This window comes from Jaculus jaculus, chromosome 13 (assembly GCF_020740685.1).
Source record: "Jaculus jaculus isolate mJacJac1 chromosome 13, mJacJac1.mat.Y.cur, whole genome shotgun sequence".
NCBI lineage: Eukaryota > Metazoa > Chordata > Mammalia > Rodentia > Dipodidae > Jaculus > Jaculus jaculus.
The window spans coordinates 14,606,693-14,632,685 of record NC_059114.1 but is presented as its reverse complement, the minus strand read 5'-3'; the positions used below and the strand labels follow the sequence as shown (position 1 = coordinate 14,632,685).

Here is a 25,993-nt window from a genome sequence, read left to right as displayed (position 1 = left end):
ATAAGTCTGACAAGAGTCTTATGAGTTTGTTATCACTATTCATGTCTATTTTTACATTGGGGAATATTTCCAATTATTTCTTCACTCTCAGGGCAGACAGAAATTAGCTCGGTTTAATGCCCATGAATTTGCTACGCTGGTCATCGACATTCTCAGTGATGCCAAGAGGAGACAACAAGGGAGTCCACTCTCTAGTTCAAAAGGCAAGTGTCCAGCTCTAAGTGTGTGATGTGGGGCTTTCTGAGACACAGGTGTCGACTTTAAAGCTGGCAGGGATCCCCCTACCATCCCCTTGGGGCTGGTTCCTTTGCTGGGGATGTACCAAGTTACCCCACAGTGATGGGGAAGGAAGGAGGGAATGTCACATTCCCTTGTTCTAGATTCACTTTAAAGCTTAATGCCTTGGATTTTTTTTTAAGAAAAAAATTTTTTTTTATATATATATATATTTAGGTTTTTGGGGGGGAAGAATTTTTTTTCTCTTTGGTTTTGATAAAATAGGGTGTGGGAGTTTTTAGATACTATAGCCCCAGGCTTTCTCGTTAGGGGCAGCTATTTAAGAGGGTAGATGTCCCACCAGGTTGCGGGGGGGGGGGGGTGTTTCCCAACCCTATGGACTATCCTTCTCCCTTTACCCTTTTCTATGAGGAATTAAGATGCTGTAACTTTTTTGAAACCTCAGTTTTTTCGGTTTTTATTGGGTGGGATACAGGGTCCAGATCATTTTTGCTCTCCCCTTACCCCACCCGCCGCAGAGATCAAGTGAGGGGTGGGGAGGAGAAAGGGAGGAAACTGTCCCTCCGCCTTAGCTTCCCCCAAAAAAGGACTCTTGCTGAATAAATCTGCCCTTTTTATAAGTGAAAAAAAAAAAAAAAAAGCTGGCAGGGAATTAGAGCAGTCTTGACACTAGAACTTGACAGTCCCATGAGCTCTATTATAATAAATGGTGACAGCGTTACCCGTCAGAGCCCTTGAGAGTTAACGTTACTCCAGAATTATTAACTATTACTCAAATTCATCTTGTGTATGATTTTTCCCTATAAAATGACACCTTAAAATTAACCCAAAGTCTAATTTAAATTTCACTAAGGACATTAAAAAAATACTCTTAATCCGGGTGTGGTGCCACATACCTTTAATCCCAGCACTCAGGAGGCAGAGGTAGGAGGATGGCCATGAGTTCAAGGACACCCTGAGACTACATTGTGAATTCCAGGTCAGCCTGGGCTACAGTGAAACCCTACCTCAGGAAAAAAAAAAAAAAAAATTAAAACCCTTATATCTATATGTCTCACCTATTCTATTGTTGCTTACCTCCAAAACTCAAGTTCTAGTAATTGACACTTATTGCTATAAATTTTAAATGTCTATAGTAAGAACTATGGCAATGCAAAATTATAAAGAGAGCACTGAGCATCTATTTCAGAAGTGTTCTGTTGAGTCTTCAGGTTCTGTCACTAAACTTTTTTTGTTTTGTTTTGTTTTTTTGAGGTAGGGTCTCACTCTGGCCCAGGCTGACCTGGAATTAACTCTGTAGTCTCAGGGTGGCTTTGAACTCACAGCGATCCTCCTATCTCTGCCTCCTGAGTACTGGGATTAAAGGCGGGAGCCACCATGCCCGGCTTCTGTCACTAAACTTTTACCATAGAAATTCAGGTTCCAGTCAGTATCACATTCCCCAAAGACAGAAAACAGTAGTTGACAGTAATTATCTTTACCTCTTGCCTGTTCAAGAATTTGATTTGGTCATTTCAGCTGGCACTACAGAAGTTCTGAAAAGGTGTCCTAACTCAGTAACAGCGCGCTGTGAAGAATCTGCATGAATTTGAAGTCTCGTAGTTGAAGAGAAATACTCAGATGCTATGTGTATAGTTGTGTCTAATAGCAAAAGAAAACAAACAAACAAATTCTAGAAAAGTTATCACATACTTGAGTGGTACACAGGGAATACACAATACTGGAATAAGGTAACAAATTTGTAAAGGTTTAATATAATCCCAGTTTTGTAGGAAAACATATACATACATAATGAACAGACGAACAGACTGTGCCACGTGTAAATCCGTGCATAGAGTTGATCCTTGCCTGCATATTCCACATTTACAAATTCATTTCTTTGCTAAACTTTTGCCTCTAAGTCATTTTAAAGCGTTCTCAGACAGAGAGTGGTGACGCAACTTGAGTCACCGGAGCACATTCCTGGCTGAGGTTGAACCTGTTGCACTGTGACAGTGTCCTCATGGCCTAGTTAGTGCCGTGTTTTTCACAGGAATTTTCTTTGTGTTGTTGATAGTGCTGTTTACAAAGGGGCTGGGGAGATGGCTCAGTGGATCAAGTGCTTGTGATGCAAGCGTTTTTGAGTGTGGATCCCCACACACTGGAGTGAGCATCTGTAATCCTAGCATGCCCAAGGTGAGACAAGAGAATCAGCTAGAAGCTCATGAGCCAGCTAGCCTGGTAAACAGAGCAGCAGCTTGCCTCAAATGAGGTGGAAGGTGAGAGCTGACAACCAAAATTGACCTCTGACCTGCACACACACTCTCATGCTTACACACATGAGCATGCATATACATCGTACACACATACCAAGAAATAAAAAAGGCTTAAAGTACAATGCTGAAGATGCTGACTAGCATCTCTGAGTCAAGAAGGCTGAGATGGGCCTTACAGAGAAATTATTTAATGAGCATCATTCTAGCATAACTTCAAGTGCCATGAATTCAATGTTAACGAATAAACAATGTGTATTAAGTAAGATGTCTTTAAAGAGAAACATGCAAGGCAAAGCTAAATATTAATTGGACATGAAAATGCAACCAGAGGCTCTTGGGAAACAACCCTATATTTCCCGTAGGAACAGTGACTCTCTATTGGCTCATTTACCCATCACAGCATTTGTTAGGATGTATTGCTGAGATCAATAAAAAAAAAAAGAAAGATGGTGGAGCAACGTGACAATGACTGTAGGTGATTTCTGCTTTATTTGCTGATTAGTTTCCATTGCATATTAAATCTTTATCCTAAAATTGCATGATATTATATTTTGAAATACTCACTTTAAAAACTAAAATAGGAGGGCTAGAGAGATGGCTTAACACCTAAGGCACTTGCCTGTGAAGCCTCAGGACCCAGTTCCATTCCCCACTACCCACATAAGCCAGATGTACAAGGTAGTGAATGCATCTGGAATTAGTTTACAGTGGCTGGAGCCTCTGGTATACCTATTCTCTCCCTCCTGCACCCTCAAATAAATTTAAAAAGAAAAATTAAAGTAGGGTGTGGAGAGATGGCTCAGTGGCTAAAGCACTTGCTTGAAAAGCCCAAAGACCTGGGTTTGATTTCTCCAAGACCCACCTAAAAAGCCAGATGCACAGTGACACATGCATTTGCAGCAGCCAGAGGCCCTGGTGTGTTGGTTCTCTTGTTCTTTTTTTTTTTAATTATTTTTTTATTTTTATTTATTTGAGAGCAATAGACAGGGAGTCAAAGAGGCAGAGCGGGAGAGAGAGAATGGGCGCACCAGGGCCTCTAGCCACTGCAAACAAACTCCAGATGCATGCATCACCTTGTGCATCTGACAACATAGGTACTGGGGAATTGAGCCTTGAATGGAGGTCCTCCGGCTCCACAGGCAAGTGCAGCCCCATTCTCTCTCTCTTTCTATCTCTCTTCTGCTTCTGTTTGCAAATTAATTAATTAATTAGTTAATTAATTAATTAAAATAGGACCTAGGCCTTGTAAGACCCCATAATTACCATAATTTTTGGTTTTTTGAGGTAAGGTTTCACTCTATCCCAGGCTGACCTGGAATTCACTATGTAGTCTGAAGGAGGCCTCGAACTCACAGCAATCCTCCTACCTCTGCCTCCTGAGTGCTGCGATTAAAGATGTGCGCCACCACGCCCAACTAAGCAACCCTAATTTAATTCAGTGGGTTGCACGTACAAACAAAAAGACAGGAAAATAGGAAAGGGATAAGTTTGGCAGAAAAAGAAGGGGTTTAGCTGGAGTGGAAGAGGAATGAGGGTATTGGGGGCGGTATCAAAATGCATTATATATATGTATGAAATTATAAATAAAAAAAAAGCAATTGGAGCTTAGCTTAAGTTGTCTGAACGAAACTGGAGTGTCTTGAATAGTTGGTGAGATCTTTTAGAATTCAGCATGTGTCAGAGCCTGTGCATCCCCTCCCTGCTTGGGCTAGGCAATCTTCACAGCATACACACACGTCCCTGTTAAATCAGATCTCCTCCCCTTTCATTCTCATCTGGACTCAGATGAGTGGATGCTGCAGTTCCTATGCTTTGGGCTACTGGTTTCTGGGCACCAGTGTAGTAGTTTGTGTTCCATTTTGGCTTGTTAGTCCTTTGTAAGCATGTTACACATATGATCAGTTTACATCCCATCACATCTTTATGATGTGAATCAATGCTCTATGCAAACCTGGAACCTGTCCTTGGTCTGAGGAGCTCTTCCTACACTGTCTCCTTCATTTGCCCATATTTGGTAGTGGGTCAAAGGAATACTTGACTTTCTCTGTTGTTCTGGTGAGTTTCTGTTGGCCCTGTGCTGCCGTGAATGTGACAGAGCTATAACACTTCCGTCATTTTCTTTCAGGCCTTTAAATGGCTAAGCCATCAGACGCCATCTTAGTGTTGTAGAAGAAAAAGTTGTTTTAAGCCTGAAGTAAAATTCCTTGTTTTTATTGACAGACAATGTGGAGCTCATACTGAAAGCCGTCAATAACCAGCACAGTGTTGAGAGTCAGGACAACGACCAGCCAGACTATGACAGTGTGGCATCAGATGAAGACACTGATGTGGAAACCAAAGCCAGCAAGGCAAACCGGCAGAAGGTGAGAGGGCACACGTACTCAGAACCACCGGTGCCTTTCTCTTAAACGCGGGTTCCGGTGGGGTCTGGAGCTCAGTGACAGAGTTCTTGCCTAGCAAGCACGAGGCCCTGGGTTCATTCACGCCTTGGCACCAAAAAAAAAAAAAAATAAAGAGCCACACCCTCTTTCTCCTCCTGTCATTCACTCAGGACTAGAGGACTAGCTTGTAAAGGTGTAACGGGGTAAAGTTGGGTTCACTGCTGGCCTGGGCTAAGCAGAGATGAAAAGAAGTGCAGAGTCACAGCCCTGCTGCTTCACGGAGGACAGCACTGCTGGAAAGGAAGGGTGACTGCAGGCAAAGGTACACGATGGTGTGTCCTGCTCAAAGCAGAAGCTGCGAGGGTGAGGGAGAATTTAGTGCCGAGGAGCACCTGGGGAGGCAGGGCAGAGAGAGAGGAAAGGCCGGGCGCTGAAAGCTGGTCCTGGGGGCTGCGGAGACAGCCTCAAAGAGACTCCGAGCTTCAGCAGGAGCTTCATGACACCACACTGCAGAACCAAGGCCTGGAGGGCAGCACAGAGCCCAGAAGCTACAGATAGGCAGGAAAGGAAGACAGAAGTCAGAGATGATAGTGAGGGATGTCTGAAGAGGTGCAAACAGGTTGACAAAAACTGCTTCCGGGCCTGGGCTAAGAAGGGCCAAGTGGGAGAAACAAGTACCTTATAATGAGCGGGGAGATGGGGGGAGGGCCACAAGGTTCTGGGTGGGCCACCCACTGCTCAATCCTCAGGACTGGTCCAGAAAGGCACTCTGCAGACACTGGGAAGGATGAACCAGAAGGCCCAAAAGGTCTGGAGGTTAGCCGGGCGTGGTGGCACACACCTTTAATCCTAGCACTCAGGAGGCAGAAGTAGAAGGGCCACTATGAGTTCAAAGCCAGCTTGGGACTACAGAGTTCCAGATCAATCTGGGCTAGAGCGAGACCCTGTGTCAGAAAGAAGGAAGAACAAAAAACAAAAAAAAAACTACTCCCCCCCAAAAAGGTCTAGAGATTTGAAGCAGAGAGAAGGACTTTAGATATGTCCAGAGTTTGCCACCCCACATGACTGAGAATAATGGTACCACTGGTAGAGGGGGTACTTCTGCCTGTACTGCCCAGAAGCCAGTTCGCTCAGTGAAAGCAGAGGTCATTACAGGGCCCTGGGGATGGGCCCTCAGTTGACTGACCAAGCTCCCTCCCTTACCTGCTCTCTGTATTGAACTCCGCTATAACCTAGTCTTCATTCTCACTGACGCCTGTACATCCTTGATCTCTACTCAAAGCTCACACCAGGTTTCTGGCATGCAGCCCACCTGTACCCCATTCTAGGCCCTGTGCCCCTGCCCTGCTCCATTTTATCCACGGCACTAATCCCTCCCAGTCATTCTGTGTGCTGACATACTAGTTCCCCCTCTGTGCTGCTAGCATGCACCATGGAAGCAGTGATCTTGGTCTGTTTTCTTTTTTGATCTATCCCGTGCATCTGGAAATTGCCTAACGTTCAACTAGAAGGATGGAGTGATTAGTAATGAAAGAATGAGCTTTTAAAATCAGCAAGAAAAATGTTTGCAAAGCAGAACAAAACTCCTGGTATATCGTCAGCATATATTTGTGACCCCACTTCCTGCTCCTTTAGAAAATATTGACTTTAAAATTCTTAAATTTTTATAGTGGCCCAACTTTATTTGTCAGTTTTATATTACCCTCAGAAGCCTTCATTTGGTTTAACTTTGTGACTCAGGTGGCATGACCAGAATCTGAAGTTCTTTAGCTGTTAGTCTTGAATGTTATCATCTCAGATTGTGAACATTTTCCCCAATTTATTTTTAGAGCCTAGATTCAGATTTATCAGATGGACCAGTCACTGTGCAGGAATTTATGGAGGTCAAAAACGCCCTAGTGGCTTCTGAGACCAAGATACAACAGCTAATGAAGGTGAATAACAACTTGAGTGGCGAGCTGAGAATTATGCAGAAAAAGGTAACATGTTAATAAATGCCAGGATGATTGACTCTTTAACCCCATAGCATGAGGAAGAGTCCCAGGCACCATGCTTGAGATCAAAGGGAAGAAAAGCAGTTACTGTACCAGACCTAGAACTCTTAGGAGCGAGCTTTCTTTTTGGAAGTAGAATGTGTGTGTGGATATTTGAAATGAAGTGGCTCTGATTTAAAAATGCATTCAGAGGAGGAGCAGGGATGTGGTCCAGTGGGAAAGCACTTGCCTGTATGTCCAAGACCCTCGGTTCAATTATGATGATTGGCTGGAGATGTAATTACGCAGTGGTTGAATACATGAGCACAAGACCTTGGGTTTGCATCTAGAAATACTTTCAGAGCAAATCCCCCATCTGTGAGAAACCAAACAGTCTGCCAAGTGTTTGTGCAGGGAGAGTAACCTTTGCACTATCCCGTGCTTCCAGGGAACCTGGATGCCACTACAGGGGTGTGATATTTTTCTATAACTGGTTCTAAATATAACCACGCAGGCCGCAGGCAAGAGTCCTGGGCAGGTGTGTATGTTCATCACATATAAGCCACAGCCCACACGATGCAAGGGGTGTTTTTCTTTATTGATCCTCTGACCCTCACCCACATCCCCCCACCTTACTTGTCACTAGGACTTACCTAGTTGTGTCCTCAGAGTCTAGAGCAGACTCTCAGTAAATAAGAGAACACGTTCTATCTGAACTCACAAGGAAGCTAGCTAGCGAGAGACAGTCCCATGTTCAGCATGTTCTCTGTCAACTGAGAGAATACATTAATCCTGAAAAGGAGTGTGACCAGTAGTACAAAAACACATAAGAAAGAGATTGTGTGCATGATTTTTTTATGAGAAGGCTAAAGGAAGTTGAAACTCTAAATATTGCTATCTGTTGGGATACTTGTGGCTAGTTCCCGTCATTTAGTTCTCTTCAAAAATGAGCTTTTAGGGCTCTAGAGATGGCTTAGTGGGTAAGGAACTTGTCTGCAAAGCCAAAGGACCCAGGTTCAATTCTTTGGGACCCATGTAAGCCAGATGTACAAAGTGGCACATACATCTGGAGTTCATTTGCAGCAGCTGAAGGTCCTGGCATAGCCATTCTATCTCTTTCTTTTTCTTTCTCTCTCTCTAATAAGTAAAAACAAATATTTAAGAAGTCTCTTAACTTGAAAAAAAATTTTAATGAGCTTTTGGGGCTGGAGAGATGGCTTAGTGGTTAAGGCACTTGCCTGTGAAGCCTAAGGACCCAGGTTCAATTCCCCAGTACCCACATAAGCCAGATACACAAGGTGGCACATGCATCTGGACTTTGTTTGCAGTGGCTTAGAGGCCCTGGACTGCCCATTCTCTATCTCTCCTTTCTCTCTAATAAACAAAATGAGCTTTTAGCTGCACATGGTGGCACACTCCTTTAATCCTAGCACTTGGGAGGCAGAGGTAGTAGGATGGCTGTGAATTTGAGACCAGCCTGAGACTACGGAGTGAACTCCAGGAAAGCCTGGGCTTGAGAGAGAGCTTTTTATCCTAACCTCTAAGCAGAAACAAAACAGTCTATAATTTGTGTCTTTATCGTGTCAGTGTAGAATATTGTTTCACTCTCAAAAAATGTTAAGGTCTGGGCATAAGGGACACACTAATTCTGCTTCTTAAAGGAAAGCCAAAGAATGGAACCTTGCTCATTGGGGAATTAAGTTGTATGACCTTGTCTGGGATTTGGCCTAGGGTTCATGTAGTGTAGAATGGTAGGTGAATTTTTGGCTCTGGTACCTATAAAGTAGTGGATGAGAATGCCTTCAGATCACTCAGCCTTAAACAGACACATATCTGTTCTGTGTCTCCCAGCCCAGTCTAGGCTGCTATGCTATTCTGACCAACACAGACCAAGAGCCCTCTGCCATAACTAAGAGACTTACACTTCCTCTGCCTCTTCTGAAGTAGATCTTGCTTAATGGATGGCAGTATGACATATTAATTACACTAATAGTTTTCTTGCAATGAAGATTCTTTCTGAAACTTGTCGATACTGTCTTTATAATTCACTCTCCCAAGGGTCACCTTATTTATCTGTAAATTCTCAGTATTTGCAGAATCACTAGTGGTAACCCCAAATGAAAGCATATGACTTGAGCTTCTGTCAGAAATGCAAGCTAGGCATGGTGCTTGCACTTATAACCCTAGCACCTAAGAGTCACGAGTAGGGATAGTCAGAAGTTTGAGGCCATGGGACTGGAGAGATGATTTAGCAGTTAAAGTCAGATGCTTGCAAAGCCTGACAGTATGGGTTCAATTCCTCAGTACACACATGAAGCCAGATGTACAAAGTATTGCATGTGCCTGGAGTTCATTCTGCTGCAGAGGCTAGAGTGAGACCCTGCTTCAAAAACAAAAGAAAATAAGCAAAAAAAAAAAAAAAAACAGAGCAAAATTATTTGCCGTTGTTTATTGATTATCTCAAGTCTTAGAAATGCTTTTGGTTTCTGAAACTATTAAATTATCTGTAACTTTTTTTAAGATTTTATTTTATTTTTTTATTTATTAGAGACAGAGAGAGAAGGAGAGAGAAAGAGTGAGAGAATGGGCACACTAGGGCCTCTAGCCACTGCAAACAAATCCCAGATGCATGCTGCACCATATGCATCTGGTTTATGTGGGACCTGGAGAATCGAACCTGGGTCCTTAGGCTTTGCAGGCAAGTACCTTAACCACTAAGCAATCTCTCCAGCCTTTTTCTGTAACTTTATTTCCTGCCATACTCTTTCCAAACTATAGTCTGGTTCTGGTTAAGATAAGCATCATTAAAACTTATCTAAGGGCATCTGCATAAGTCTAGAGTACTAAAATTTTTTTAACAATTGAAACCAGCCAAGCTTAATGATATAGGCCTGGGATCCCAGCTATTTCAGAGACAAAGGCAAGAGGATCGCAGGGCCTGCCCAGGCTACAGAGCTAGTTCAAGGCCATACTGAATAACTTGGAGAGCAGGTAGGGGATTTAGTTAAGTGGATGAGTGCTTGGGCCCTGGGTTTAGCCATCAGCACCTGGAGGGGTGGAGGAGGGGCAGGAAGCTTCTCTGAATAACATGGAGAGACTCTCCAAGCAACACACACACACAAAAAAAGAAACCAAGAACTTGTGCTCATCTCAAGAAACAGTCCAATCAAGTCTAGGCTGGATGTTTCAAGGAATTTCCAATTTTGAATCCTGGTTAGAACTGAGCAGAGGCTTTTTATTTAGGCATATGTGTGGGGTTGTCCTCCCCTGAGGGATATGTCACTTAATGCTCCTCACTCATGACCGACTGTTTGACTGAGGCCACCAGATTCCCTGTGATATAGTTGTGACAGGCACTTCACACCTGTGTGTGTCCTGGAATGCAGGGATTTCTGAGACTGCTGTCACTGTGCAGCTGTTTGTCATTGGAGAGGGGCTTGCAGACCCACGTTACACCCAGAAAGCCTTTGTGGTGTTGAAGCCATCTGTCCCTGGCTGCTGGGCTCCCCTTGCGGGAGACGGAGGAGCGCTCGTTTTGTGTAGGAAGCAGGAAGCTGTGCTTCTGCCGGGCTCGGTCACTACTGACCCAGGCAGCTTGCTTTCTTAGCAGAGATGTATTGCTTTTATTTCAGAGCTCTAGAAAAGTTTTTTTTCCATAACATTGATAAAGTAGTGTGATTTATATCTGATCTTTCACATTTAACAGTTGCTTGGAAACGATGCTAATTAATGAAGAGGAGCAGCCATTATTGGTGTATTTTCCACAGATTGGTGCTTTCTAAATACAAATTGAAAGTTAACGCCTAACACTGCATGGGCTTGCTATTGGAAAGTCAGGATCTCCTGGTTGATTGTGGACTTAAACCTTGGCGTTGGCGGGGCACTTGGTCACAGGTTACAATCTCTGTCAAACAGTAGACAGCTGAACATACCTGGCTATGCAAAGGCATGGAAGACGCCACCCAGATCAAAGACCCTGTGCAGAATGGATGCAGTGACTTGTATTTAAGTTGCCAGATGCTAACAGACCCTACAGTTCCTTGTTGATTCCTTAACCATGATGCAGCCTGCATGTGAGGAGTGGAAGGAGCACTCAGGGTCTCCAGTGTCTGACTGTAGCAGGGAGTACCAGGCAGATTAGTGCATGCAAAGCCAGCATCACTGATTTCATGCTTTTTGAGTGTCAAAGCCAGAAGGAGAAAGGCCAAACACTCTGGCCCTGCCCTAAAGAGGACTGATTACCAGAGGGAAGCAAGCGTGCTACGTGGAGCATTCCTTCTATGAAGATGCTGACATAGTTCAGTAGTTGCCAGTTTTCTTCATGATGCATTAATGTAGCAAACTTCCCTCTTGTTTAAAGAAAAATGTTTGAATTGGTTGGAACATGAAAAGTATTGTGTAATAAAAACTTGTTGACCATCATTTTTCTTGTTGGCTGTTTGACACACTGTGGGCGGAACGGTTTTCCATAGCTGGCCCTTTCTGTCTGTCTGGCTCCGCCAAGCATCTCTAGTCCTCTCCGTGCTGCTTCCATGGTGTCTCCTGCCGCTTGGAGCATCTGCACATTGCTCAGGGTCTATCGGAAAAGCAAGTTTGACTTCTGTCACAGTTTAGTGGTCTCAGGCTCTACCTTGAAACAGCCTGAGAGTAATCCAAAGTACAGCTTGCCTGCAAACATTTCCCAGCCCACCATGACAAATTCTTAAGTGGTTAGACACTTAGTTCTTAAATACCAGACTATAGCTTTCCCACGTTCAGAACTAAACTCTTCCGCCAGCCTACCATGACGCAGTGAGTTGACCATGTATCGCTTACTCCAGAAGGGAGAGTCCTCTGTGTAGGTGCTGTATACGTTCGGCCAGCCAGCTGCTGTTTGTACCGTTTTAAGCCAGTAGTTGTGTTCATTTACTTGGCGTTTGCTTTGTCTGCTTGCCATGCAAAAACCTAGTCCCACTGCCAAACATTTCTTTCAGCTTCAAACACTCCAGAGTGAGAATTCGAACCTCAGAAAACAGGCCACAGCCAATGTCTATCAGGTGCAGACTGGTTCTGAGTACCCAGACACTTCCAGCCACTCTTCCTTAAAGCGACGTCCATCTGCTCGGGGCAGCAGGCCCATGTCCATGTACGAGACAGGATCAGGTCAGAAACCGTATCTCCCGATGGGAGAAGCAAACCACCCTGAGGAGAGCAGGACGAGACTGCAGCCCTTCCCTGCACACGTAAGTGTTAAACTGCTGTTCTCTGCGCCTCACTGCTCCAGGCCCTGTCCTTGACCTCGCAGGTCCCTGCATGTGCGCCCCGAGAGTTGTCCTTGTATTTCTTTGGGAGGGACACACATGGAGTGGTGAGGGAGGAAGGGGACACCCGCCTAGCCAGCCAGGTCAGCCAAGTCAGCCCTGGCCAATCAGTGGGGTGACAGATGTCGCCGAATCCATGCCCTTGTATTTCTTGAGTTAACATGTCCATAGCAGCTGGGATAGTACCCCCAGCACGAGAAGCTGTGCACTGAAAACTCCCTTCTAAGTTGGGGATTCTAGCTCTTGCTCAGTTCCTACTTGCCTCTAGCTCCCCTATCCTCCTTGATACATTTTCGAGGCAGCCTCTATTGGCCATTTTCATGCAGAGCTTCCTTAAACTCCCAGAAACAACAGCAAAAGTCACTCTGCAGAGGTGTCATCTTCAGGTCAGGCGGGGATATGTGCCGCTTTATGAACTGGAGCCCTTAGGATCCTTTTTAGGGTCCTTCGTGGCTGCTTTCATGGGAACAGATGACCCCTCTGGCCTGGCACGCAGGGAGTTTGAGATTCTGGGTCTCTGCAGCCTGTCCGCTGGGTTCAGCATAGACAGCATTCAGGAACCGTGTCTGTCATCTCATAAAGATCTGCATGAGCTGTCATTCTAGACTCAGGAGGCTGAAGTGGCAAGATTACCTGGGCTTCATAGGGAGACACTCTCAAAAAACAAAAAGATGAAATATGAGAACTCTGTCTGCCTTGCAAATGAATTTCAGAGTTCTGTGACGGGGTTCTAACCTTGTTTTTTATAGTGGTATACATATTGTGCTACCAGATCTTCAAATGTTAGATGTCTTTTGTTAGTTTATTATAGAAAATTAGTTTGTTATTAAAATGTATGAGAAAGTAATAATTATCCTTTTGAGTGTCAAAAATTATTTCTTCAAATTGTATAAGGTTTCACAATATTTTTAGGGTAAGTGAACAGTTGGGTAGATGTAGAAATTATAATTTTGACAAATTTTAGAGTGGTTAATATTACAGTGTTATTACATGTAATAGTGCATTATTTCTGGTTTCTCTCTACGTGGGTTTTATTCCAAAGCAGTTGATTTGATACATTTGGTATAAGAATGCCTTTAAATTAAGTAAAAAAGAATCTTAGTTTTTGTGTAACTGAAAACAAAATTTAGATAAAGCAACCTTTGTTAGTTTTCACAGTGTATTCTACAAAAATTTACAGTGCTAGGCTGTCACTTCTAAAGTTCCATAATGAGTGGGGCATGGTGGCTCATGCTTTAGTACCAGAATTTGGGAGGTAGAGGTAAGAGGATCTTGCTGACTTTGAGGCCAGCCTGGGACTACAGAGTGAGTGCCAGGTCAGACTGGACTACAATGAACCACTACCTCGAAAAAAACAAAACAAAACAACAAAAAAGTTCTATACTGAGTACTAAAGATTAAAGTGATAGTGTATGCCAACTTATAATCATTTGTAGAGTTTCTTATTACCAGTCTTGACTGAAACATATCATTAAAATAATATCTAGTAAAGTTGGGTGTGGTGGCACACATGCCTTTAATCCTAGCACTTAGGAGGAAGAGGTAGGATGATCACTGCGATTTCGAGGCCACCCTGAGACTACATAGTGAATTCCAGGTCAGCCTGAGCTAGAGTGAGACCCTACCTCCAAAAAGATAAATAACAATATCCACTTTAAAACTTCTGACAATTTTAACAAATTTGCTATACTTTTTCCTTTACGGAAAAGTAGCCTCATTAAATTCATTGTGAGCTGGGCGTGGTGACGCACACCTTTAATTCTGGCACTTGGTAGGCAGACAAGGAGGATCACTGAGTTTGAGGCCAGCCTGAGACTACATAGTGAATTCTAGGTCAGCCTTGGTTTAAGCGAGACCCTACCTTGAAAAACACAAAACAAAACAAAACAAAAAAATCACTGTGAATTTCAGGTGTTTCATCAAGGGATTAAACACATCTAGAGCTGCCTTCATGTCCTGTGCTGTAGGCTAGATGGTTGGGTTTTGTTTGTTTTGTATTTGCCCCGAGCCTGTTTCTCTTTCCCCTTCTAGATTGGGAGGAGTGCGCTTGTGACCTCCTCTTCGTCTCTGCCTTCCTTCCCCTCCACACTTTCCTGGTCCAGGGACGAAAGCACCCGAAGGGTTAAGTACACTCTGAATGTCTGCTCTGGAGGAGGGGCAGTGCTCCTGGGCGCTTTGTGCTTGGCGCTGGCCCTCCTGCCTCTTGCTAACGCCCTCCTTGCACAAGGCACTGCTTCCCTCCTGGTTGCTCACAGCCCAGCAAGCACACTCACGACACCGCACGCACGCACGCGTTCCTAGAGAGGCGGCCTCCCTCCCTTTGGTCTAACTCCATGTTGCTCACTTTCGCATTTTTAACAGAGTTTCGCAAATCATCCTATAGCACTTATTCTGAGCATACTGTCTTGTTAAACAATAAGAAAATTAGCTGGCTGCTGGTTAAATATTATAATAGGCTGAATATATCCAATTTATTTGGTGGTATAGCTACTAGATTAAGACTTATATTTAGGCTGACACCAAAACATGCCTTTTTTTTTTAAACTGCTGTCTTATTTTTGTGGGTACTGTTGTAGTCAGGTTTGTTTTGCTGGCAGAAATCACCTGACCAAGAGCAGCTTTTGGGGAAAAGGGATCTATTTTGGCTTACAGACTTAAGGGGAAATCCCATGATGGCAGGGGAAAACAATGGCATGAGCAGAGGGTGGACATCACCACCTGGCCAACATAAGGTAGACAATAGCAACAGGAGAGTGTGCCAAACACAAGGGGAAACTGACTATAACACCCATAAGCCCACCTCAACAATACACTGCCTCCAGGAGATGTTAATTCCCAAATCTCCATCAGCTGGGAACCTAGTATTCATCTAAATTTATGGGGGACACCTGAATCAAACCACCACAGGTATTCTAGTTTACAAATCAAGGTTTAACAGCCTCCACCCTGACTCAGCATGGTCGCTCTTAGCCGAGGTAGAGGCTGTAGACAGCTGTGGCCACAAAGCTGCTCACCTGCAATGGTCAGACTCTGCTACTGGTGTGTGGCTCCCATTCTTCAGAGCAGGGCCTGACCCAGGTAAGCTCGTGTAGAGCAGCCAGGTACCTCTCCTTACACCCAGCCTCTATGTAAGTCAATTGATGGGTGTGAAAGATTTAAGTGGCACAGTCCAGGGGGGAAAAAAAAATCTGCTCTCATAAGCAAAGAGAACATGCCATGTTTCCTCCCCTGAAAAATCTCTGGAAAGAGGCCAGGCTCTTAAAGACTTGTACTTGGGTCCCAGCTTGATCTGTTTGTAACAAAAGGCAGTGTAACAAGGCCAAAAAGAGGGATGAGAGCCATGGGCAAGGGACCACCTTTCCTGACAGGAGAATTTGCAGCAGACCTTGGTGTACTCTCTCGACATGTAGGAATGATGGCAGATCCCTAGGCTACTACAGGGTTATGTGGCTAGCCAAAGCCCTTTGGGGTCTGCTTATTGACCTTGTGAAGTAGAGAATTCTTGGTGTCCAGTACTTATAGTTCTCTGAGCAGCCCTGAAACTGCGCTGTGATGTTTTCATTACACAATTGCAGTTAAAAAACAGCACCATAGTAATGAAATGCTCAGTAAGAATCAAGTACACCTTTTTATCCACTGTTAAATTTTGTGGGATTAAAAAAAACAAACAATTCGGGTATAGCTTCAAAAAAAAAATATCCCTGCAAGGGCCAGACGTGGTGGCATACACCTTTTATCCCAGCACTCGGGAGGCAGAGGTAGGATTGCAGTGAGTTTGAGGCCACCCTGAGACTACGTAGTGAATCCCAGGTCAGCTTGAACTACAGTGAGACCCCACCTTGAAAAGCTAAAAAAACTCCTTGCAAGGGAGCCAGGTTGTGGTTTCACGTGCTTTCCCAGTATTTGGGAGGCTGAGGTAAGAGATCACTTTGAGTTCAAGGCCAGCCTGGGGTTACAAAGAGTATTCCAAGTCAGCCTGGACTAAGTTAAGACCTTGCCTCAAAAAAAATAAAATAAAATAAAGGAAAGAAAGAAAAAATGGATGTGGTGGCACTTGCCTTTAATCCCTACGCTCGGGAGGCAGAGGTAGGAGGATCGCTGAGTTCGAGGCCACCCTGAGAGACTACATGGTGAGTTCCAGGTCAGCTTGAACTACAATGAGACCCCACCTTGAAAAGCTAAAAAAGAAAGAAAGAAAGCCTTGCAAGGCTGGTGGCTGAGATAGTCTTAATATAAGATTAATCAGTCAGACTGGTCATCCTAGTTGTTCTGGAAGAAAACTTCGTCATGGGTTTAGGTTTTTATGCATGTCTGTATACAGAGAAAATTACTCCACTATTAAATAAACTGAACCAGCACCAGCTATAAGGTAACTTTTCTATTAACAGCTTTGAGAGGGCAGCACTTTTAACCAGTCCTGGCTCTGCATGCTCACAGTAATTTTCCTAATGTTAACTGCTGGCTACCTGGAAGCCTGTGTGGGTTTTGGTTTTTGATAATGAAGAAGGACTTACTGTGTAAGTAAGTGTTTCCTGGGTGTGTCTCCTGAACAATTCTCTGGATGCGTGAGTCTCACTCTTCTAAAATGTTTAAATGAAACTTGGTACTTGGATCATTGTGGGTAATGTGTGTGATTTGTAGCTATCAAATTTTTATCAGGGGATGCAAAATACCATTATGAAAATATGGAACTTCAGGAGGCAGGATTGTAAGTTCAAGACCAAAGACTGTATGTCAAATCCCCAACATAAAAGGGGACATTAATTCTGTTTCCTAGATAGGTTCCCCATGGGAGCAGTTCTGAATCATTCTTTCCAGCATGAGTATTTAAGTGCAGCTTGCAACAGTGTGGTGGTGGGGGGAGATAAAGGAATAAACGTGAAGATGAGTCAGATGGTTCCTGTGCCGAGGTAGGGATGGTTATAGGGAGGTGGGGCTTCTGAGACTGAGTCCACGAGACCTGCTTTCACGTTTCCTGTCCTGCATTCAATGCCTGCCTTGGCTTTGACTCATTCATCCAGCCAGGTCAAAACCAGGCAAGTGAAGCAGAATCTCCCGTAGAACTCAGCTTTGTAAACCTCATTGGCTCTAAGCATCAATTTTAATCACCTGCCAGATGAACTTCAGTGCATAAAGTAAGTGTTCATCTTGAATTTTAGGAACCCATCGTGTCTTCTTTTAGAGGAGGAGATGTGAAAGGTGTCATCCGACAGACAGACAGACAGACACACACACACACACACACACACACACACACACACACACCCTGCCCCCCCCCCCAAGGGGAGAGTAAGTAAAGTACAGTAAGACTTAAAAAGCACTCCACCTTGAAGCTGGCCGGTACACATGGGGCCTTCAGAAGGCCAAGCAATATTAGCAGCACTAAGCCAACAATTAAACCTCATACAGACTTCCTTAAACTGACTTTCTGTAAAATAGCCATCTTTTAGATGAGGCTACATTGTTTCCATGTGTTTAAACAAAGCTCTTCCTTTTCACTTGTGGCCTTAGTCATATTTTTTTTGCAGCATCAATAAAATTCCTTAGTTGCATTTTTTTTTATTTGACAGAGAGAGAGAGAGAAAGAGAGAATGGGCGTGCCAGGGCCTCCAGCCACTGCTAACGAACTCCAGATGCATGCGCCCCCTTGTGCATCTGGCTAACGTGGGTCCTGGGGAATCGAACCTGGTTCCTTTGGCCTTGCAGGCAAACGCCTTAACCACTAAGCCATCCCTTCAGCTCCATTTTTTTGGTTTTCTTAAAAAATATTTTTATTAAGCTGGGTATGGTGCCTTTAATCCCAGCACTCGGGAGGCAGGGGTAGGAGGATCGCCATGAGTTCGAGGCCACCCTGAGACGACAGAGTGAATTACAGGTCAGCCTGGACCAGAGTGAGACCCTACCTTGAAAAAAAAAAATTTTTTTTTTTAAATTTATTTGCTAGCAGAGAGAAGAGAGAGACAGAGAATGGGCGTGCCAGGGTCTCTAGCCACTGCAAACAAACTCCAGACATATGCACCACTTTGTGCATCTGGATTTATGTGGGCCTTAACTGCTAAACCATCTCTCCAGCCCCCTTCATTGCATTTTTAAAACTTTTGGTTTTAGGTTTTATTTATTTATATGAGAGAGAGAGAGAATGGGCACACCAGGGCCTCTACTCACTGCAAACAAAGTTCAGTGCATGTGCCATCATGGTGCATCTGGCTATATGGGTACTGAGGAGTTGAACCTGGGTCCTTAGACTTTGCAGGTAAGCACCTTAAGTGCTAAGCCATCTTTCCAGCCCCTTCATTGCCTTTTTTTTTTTTTTTTTTTTTAGGTAGGGCTTCACTTTAATCCAGGCTGACCTGGAAGTCACTGTAGTCTCAGGGTGGCCTCGAACTGACAGTGATCCTACCTCTGCCTTCTAAGTGGTATTAAAGGCGTGAGCCACCACACCTAGCTGCATTTTTAATTAACTTGGATTAACTCAAGATATAGAAGTAGGAATAGCTCCTACTTCTGGGTTTTTTTTTTGTTTGTTTGGTTGGTTTTTTTTTTTTGGTTTTTCGAGGTAGGGTCTCACTCTGGTCCAGGCTGACCTGGAATTAACTCTGTCATCTCAGGGTGGCCTCGAACTCATGGCGATCCTCCTACCTCTGCCTCCCGAGTGCTGGGATTAAAGGCGTGCGCCACCACGCCCAGCTTCCTACTTCTGTTTTGAAAGGTAATCAGTTTAAATTTTGTGTCAGGTTATACCAATTTCCTTTCTAGATAAAAATTTCTCAAAATGATAGAATGGTTAGGGAGATTTGTCTTTATTGAACACTCTAGAGCCAAGTCTCCAGAAAAATGTAGTCCCTTCACACTTTGTCACGCTGGGAGGTCCTTCAAGGACTGTCTTCCCCTTCACAGCTTGTCACACTGGGAGGCCCTGCCTTCAGTTGCTGCCCTTTGCTTTGCTTGAACATTTTTAAGCATTCCTGTTTTAAATCTATATATCCCATTTTAAATCTTCACAGTTGTATCAAACCTCTACATGTTAGGAGGTAGATATTTTGAGTTATCATAAAAGTGACTTGAGACTAAGTGTCACACTGGGCTAATCATTTTGGTTTGCAGGCCACGTGTGGCTGGCTTTCTTGCGGGCTCAGAAAAACCATCTTGCAAGGCATTTCTTGGAGCTATAGTTGCTTTGAACAGCTTCAGTTAGCTGAACGTCAGACATGGAGACTTGCAGAGAAGATGAGACCTGGGCTCTTGGTCCTCCGTTTTATAGACTATGTCTTTAGGTGGGATAGCCAACGTTTGTGGGGGGGGGGGGGGAATCCTTCATTTTCTTATCTGTTATTAGCCACATCATCTGAAGGTAGCTCCTAGCTCTGAAGGCCTGTGATCGGATAGGTGCTGACATGTTTGCTTATTAAATACATCTTACTGTATTATAAACTTCCTATTCCTTTCAGAACTAAATGAAACAGCCTTGCATGTGTGTGTCAGTTTACTAGTTTATACCAGGGATCTATTTATGGAGTTGCTGCTGAGCTAAGAAGAAAATGGTGCAAAGAAGGAAAGAAACCACTTTTTGGATCCACTATTCATCTTTGACTAGATTTTCAGTAAAGGCTTGGCTTTGTCCCAGATGAGCTCTGGGTGCAAAAGTCCCAGGTAATACTTCTCTGGGAAGACTCTGCAGTGCTTGGTGCTCTAAACTAACAGGGTCCCCTCCTCTTTCTTGTAGGCTTCCAGGCTAGAGAAGCAGAACAGCACACCCGAGAGTGACTATGACAACACTCCCAACGACATCGAGCCAGATGACATAGGGTACATGCAGAAAGACGTGCTGGGGTGGGCTGGTACCCTGGAAGGCCTTGCCCATCCATACCCTTCATCTGTTTTTTTCAGACCTGTACGGTCTTAAGTTATTTTAGATTTTTTTGGGGGGTGGGGGGGCTAGACTTCTAGGTGGCTGAGGTTGACTTTGGACTTCTAATCCTCCTGTCTCCACCTCCCTGAATGCTAGGATTATAGGCTTGCACCACCATACCCAGTTGATGTGCTGCTTGGGACTGAACCCAGAGCCTCATTCTTGCTGGGCTACACCACCAGCCTAGTTTAGAGTTTTAAACTGTGTGTCTTCTCAACTCATATTACTGTCTCAAGCGCTTTGTTCCTAGCATGTTGTGCCTGTCTCTAGGTGTCTGTAGAATGCTACAGTTAGCACTGCATTGTTGACAGTAGACTACATTCTGCATGTGTACCCCAAGGACTTTGCTTGACCAGGGGTGGTTTTTAAAAACCCATGCCCTCTCTGCTCCAGTTTGTTCTTCCCACTTCCTTTTCTTCACCCAGTATCTACAAAAGCTCTAACTTCTAGCACAAAATAGAATGAAGAGCCTCCAGGTGAGCTGTGGTGGCCGGCTGATGAAGCAGAGCCTGCCTGTGACTTTCCTGCTAGACAGGATAAAGGAAACCACAAAAACAGCCCCTGGAGTACAAAAGATACGGCCCCTAGAAACAGCAGCTTACAGGCAGCTACTACAGTTAGCCATTCTTCCCTGTCCCCCAGGTCAAGCCGGAAGGGAAGGCAAAGGAGTGTGATGTGGCCAGGCGATGGCTCAGTACCGGACCCAGCAGAGCCCCATGGTACCCCGAGCCCCACGCTCCCAAGCACCGAAGACGTCATCCGAAAGACTGAACAGATTACCAAAAACATACAGGAGCTCCTAAGAGCAGCCCAGGAAAATAAACATGACAGGTAAGACGGCTTCAGCAGTGTGCTGGGCGAGTGCGTGTTCTGCTGCTGCTCCAGTTCTCAGCAGGATTGTTTCTAGTACTAATGTTACGGTAGCGGGAAACGTAAGAACAAATGTGTATGGTTTGGCTTTGTTTCTTTTTCTTTTCTTTTTTTTTAATTTTTATTAACATTTTCCATGATTACAAAATATATCCCATGGTAATTCCCTCCCTCCCCACCCCCACACTTTCCCCTTTGAAATTCCATTCTCCATCATATTACCTCCCGATTACAACCATTGTAATTACATATATACAATATCAGCCTATTAAGTATCCTCCTCCCTTCCTTTCTCTTCCCTTTATGTCTCCTTTTCATTTTTTTTTTTTTTAATTTTTATTTATTTGCAAGCTGAGACAGACACAGAGCAAGGGCACACCAGGGCCTCCAGCCATTGCAAACGAACTCCAGATGGATGCGCCACCTTGTGCATCTGGCTTTATGTGGGTCCTGGAGAATTAAACTCTAGTCATTTTGTGGGCAAGTGCCTTCACTGCTGAGCCATCTCAGCAGCCTCTGGTTTTGTTTCCTTCTTTGTGTATGCATGCCCGTGTGTGTGTGAGCACAGGTGTATGCCTGCCACGGCGCACATGGGGAGGTCAGAGGACAACTTTGGGTCTTGGTCCTCACTTTGTTTGAAGCAGGGTCTCTGGTTATTTACTACTGCATTTGCCACCTCTGTCCCTTGAGCTTCTGGGCTTGTCCATCTTGTCTTCTTTAGGATTACAGGCAGTTGGCTGTACCGTGTCCCGGTCTGTGTGGGTTCTGTGCACCCCAGTGCAGGTCCCCACACTTGTGCGACAGGTGCATTACCCACTGAACCCTTCCCCAGCCCTTGTGGGGTTTTGTAATGTGGTGGTCTTACTGTTTCCACTGTTGGAAGTTCTCTGGAGGTAAATGCATCTATAAATAGTGTGCAGTGTATCTGGGCCTGTGACAGTCCTCATTCTTAGGAGGGACAGGGGCTGTTTCACAGGTTGCCATTGGTTCTTTTGGCCACTGTTGCTTCCAGAGTTGCCCTTTAGGGACAAGGTTGCTGAGACACCAGGTGTTCTAGGATGGAGCCTGATCTTATTTCCATCTGGCTCCCTCATGCATTCATGTTAGTGCATACATATAAATTCTGAACTGTCCACATAACAGCAGGTATTTTCTTCCCATAAAGAAGGGCTACCTCTTGTTCTAACTGATCCTTCGATTCTCTGAGGACTCTGGCAAATTGTAAACCGTTCTCCTCCTACCAGGGCCAATGAAGACACACTTAAAAACAGTATCCTAAGCCGGGCGTGGTGGCGCACGCCTTTAATCCCAGCACTCGGGAGGCAGAGGTAGGAGGATTGCCATGAGTTCAAGGCCACCCTGAGATGACAGAGTTAATTCCAGGTCAGCCTGGACCAGAGTGAGACCCTACCTCGAAAAACCAAAAAAAAAAAAAAAAACAGTATCCTACCTCATAGTGCCTGACACTACCTACACAAAATATCAAAATAGAAGAAACTGCTGGGTGTGGTGGCACACGCCTTTAATCCCAGCACTTGGGAGGATCACTGAGTTCCAGGTAGCCTGGGCTAGAGTGAGACCCTACCTGGAAAAATACCCCCCCCAAAAAAAAAAGAAGAGGAGGGTCTTAATTGGAAAGAAGCAAGGGTTCAGGGGAAGGGGGATTTGGGAAGGGGAAATGGGGGTCATGGAAAGGGATTGCTGTCATGGTATATTCTCTATACTTATTGAAGTTTTCAATAAAAAAGTTTTTTAAAGACAAACAGCATCCCACCAGGTTTGAAAAGGCAACCTTTACAGCTGGGCATGGTGGTGCACACCTTTAATCCTAGCAGGATTAAACACAGGATGGCTGTGTTTGAGGCCAGCCTAAGACAAGGTCAGCCTGGACTAGAGAAAGACCCCATCTTGAAAATAAACAAACAAAGAAACCAAAAAAGCAGTTGTGGTTTGATTTAGGTGTTCCCAAAAAGTTAGGTGTTCTGAATGCTAGGTTCCCAGCTGATGGAGATTTGGGAATTAGCGCCTCCTGGAGGCAGTGTATTGTTGGGGCGGGTTTATGAGTGTTACAGCCAGTTTCCCTTGCCAGCGTTTGGCACAGTCTCCTGTCGCTGTTGTCCACCTGATGTTGGCCAGGTGGTGATGTCCATCCTCTGCTCATGCCATCATTTTCCCCTGCTATCATGGAGCTTCCTCTTGAGTCTGTAAGCCAAAATAAACCTTTTTTTTTTTTTCCCTAAAAAAGCTGCTGTTGGTTGAGTGATTTCTGCCAGCAATGCGAACCTGACTACACCAGCCATCTTCAGTTCAGCCCCATTAGTCAGCGGCATTTAGGAGCCTGGTAAAGAGGTGCTGGTTTCTTGCACAGACAGGTGTGCTGCTGCTCCTCCCTCCATCCTCTTCCTCATTGCCAGTGTTGCTGGCCCTGCTGCCTCCCTTGACGTTTTTAAAATATATTTATTTAAGAGGGAGAGGGAGAGAGAATGGGCACACCAGGGCCTCCAGCTGCTACAAATGAACTCCAGATGCATGTGCTCCATTGTGCATCTGGCTTTACAAGAGTACAGGGGAGTCGAACTCAGGTTCTTAGATTTTGCAGGCAAATGCCTCAGCCACTGAGCCATCTCTCCAGCCCCCATGTTGGTATTCTTTTTTTTTTTTTTTTTAATTTATTTATTTGAGAGCGACAGACACAGAGAGAAAGGCAGATAGAGGGAGAGAGAGAGAATGGGCGCGCCAGGGCTTCCAGCCTCTGCAAACGAACTCCAGACGCGTGCGCCCCCTTGTGCATCTGGCTCACGTGGGACCTGGGTCCTTAGGCTTCAGAGGCAAGCGCTTAACCGCTAAGCCATCTCTCCAGCCCTCTTTTTTCTTTTTTGCTTAGAAGTTCCCAGCATCATTTCCCACCTTAGAAGAGGTGTAGTGTGTGTTTATGGGAAGAGGAGAGGGAGTCTTTATGGAGGGGACTGCTGCAAGCTCCTTAGCCACCTCCTGCAGAAACTGTTTGCCATTTCTCTCCCTCTTCTCCCAACATCCTTTCTGGCAGGATGTTTGTATCTTGTAACAAGCACATAGTCACTCTGCTCTTGGCATGAGTGATGCTGTACCTTATTATACAGAGCAGAGTGTGCCACCACTTCCACAGTGCAGTTGTGACAAGGTTAAGACGATCTTAAACAGAAATAGCTCCTCCCTCTAGTGCAGAAATGCTATGCTGCTGTTTCAAGCTGAAATGTGCTTACACGCTCATCACTCCTTGATGCTTGTCAAGAATAGAAATACTGGGGCTGGGGAGATGGCTTAGTGCATAAGGTGCTTGCCTGCGAAGCCTAAGGAATCATGTGCCACTCTCCAGCTTCTACGTAAGCCAGACAGTGATGTAAGCATGCAAGGTCGCACATGTGCACAAGGGGGTGCACATGCTGGAGTCTGACTGCAGTGGTTGGAGGCCCTGGCACGGCAATATTCATTCATATTCTCCCCACCCACCCACCCCTCTCTCTCTCTCTCTCTTTCTCTCCTCCCCCCCCCCCCCCCCGTCTCATTAGAAAAAAAAAGGAGTGAAACTCTACCTTGAAAAACCAAAGGGGGAAAAAAATACTGGCCCTGAGGCCATTTCTGGCTTCAAGGATTTCAATACTGTGCTTGGTTCAGTTTAGGAGATTCTTTTTTTTTTCCCCCCTTTTTGAGATAGCTTACTCTAGGCCCAGGTTGACTTGGAATTTATTCTGTAGCCCCAGGCTAGCCTCGAACTCATGGTGCAATCCTGCCTCTGTCTCCCAAGGTAGCAAAGGCTTGTGTGTCACCACGCCGACTGTTTAATCTCTTTAAAAAAAATAGAAATGCATTCACATTTTATAAAGTGAGCTCCTTTTCTTTTATTTTTTTATTTTTTTTTGTTCATTTTTATTTATTTGAGAGAGAGAGGGAGAGAATGGGCATGCCAGGGCCCCCAGCCACTACAAACGAACTCCAGACACGTGCGCCCCCTTGTGCATCTGGCTAACGTGGGTCCTGGGGAGTTGAGCCTCGAACCGGGGTCCTGAGGCTTCACAGGCAAGCGCTTAACCATGAAGCCATCTCTCCAGCCCAAGCTCCTTTTCTTAACACCATGGGAGAAAGATGCAGAGATTTTAACCTTTAACTTGTGCTTTTGGTTTAAAACCAGAATTAATCTAAGAAATTTACATTTTTATATGTTACTCAGTGGTTACTCACACATGCAAGTTGCATTCATGTATGACATTGTGCTGTACTAATGAAGGCCATGCCCTTTTCTCGTGTCGTCTCCTCTGGTTGCTACATTGCTTGAGCTTCTCCTAGGCAGTCTACCCTGTAGGCCTTGCAGGCACCTTGAGTCTGGTTCCGAGTCCAGCTTTCCTGCAGCCCCACTGATGTGTGTTACTCTCTCCCATTCTCACGCACACAATTTGGGAATTATACCTTAATGCATAAAAACCTTTTTAAAAAAATTTATTTATTTACTAGAGACAGAGAGAATGGGCACACCAGAGCCTCTAGCCACTGCAAATGAACTTCAGATGCATGTGCCTCCATGTGCATCTGGCTTATGTGGGACCTGGAGAATCAAACCTGGGTCCTTAGGTTTCAGAGGCCTACACCTTGAACCACTTAGCCATCTCTCCGGCCCCATAGAAGCCTGTTTGAGGAAAGATACCAGCTTGAATCTGGGAAAGCAAACTTCCTCATGCAGCCACTGTGCTCTCATTTGTGGCTTATGGGAAACTTCCCGAAGTAGTTCATCACCCGTGAACTTCTGAGAGACAGCCTTAGGAAAGTTCTCTCTCTGTAGTGGAGGGGAGGGTGAATTGTAGTTCCCGAAATTAAACCAGAACCAGAAGACCTTAAAACTGTCAGGCATGATTCTCAGTTTCTGTGATATTAGCTGGGCTTGGTGGTGCATGCCTCTTTTTTTTGTTGGTTTGTTTGTTTGTTTTGTATTTTTTTTTTTTTTTGAGGTAGGGTCTCCCTGTAGCCCAGGATGACCTGGAGTTTACTCTGTAGTCTCAGGGTGGCCTCAAACTCACGGTGATCCTCCTATCTTTGC

At 44.8% G+C, this 25,993-nt stretch overlaps 1 protein-coding gene across 12 annotated transcripts in view; it reads left to right on the top strand.

Moving 5' to 3' along the window:
* Positions 1-25,993, top strand: part of Git2 (GIT ArfGAP 2) — a 67,144-nt gene that overhangs the window by 34,392 nt on the left and 6,759 nt on the right. For 4 of the 12 annotated variants that reach the window (XM_045132321.1, XM_004664112.2, XM_045132320.1 and 1 more), the window contains 7 exons: positions 92-203; positions 4,713-4,855; positions 6,703-6,852; positions 11,820-12,068; positions 14,178-14,267; positions 19,870-19,952; positions 20,698-20,886. In XM_045132321.1, the coding sequence (XP_044988256.1) occupies positions 92-203; positions 4,713-4,855; positions 6,703-6,852; positions 11,820-12,068; positions 14,178-14,267; positions 19,870-19,952; positions 20,698-20,886 (1,016 nt within the window). The remainder of the gene's footprint in view (positions 1-91; positions 204-4,712; positions 4,856-6,702; positions 6,853-11,819; positions 12,069-14,177; positions 14,268-19,869; positions 19,953-20,697; positions 20,887-25,993) is intronic. The other 8 variants (XM_004664115.2, XM_004664117.2, XM_004664116.2 and 5 more) reach the window with 4 other exon arrangements.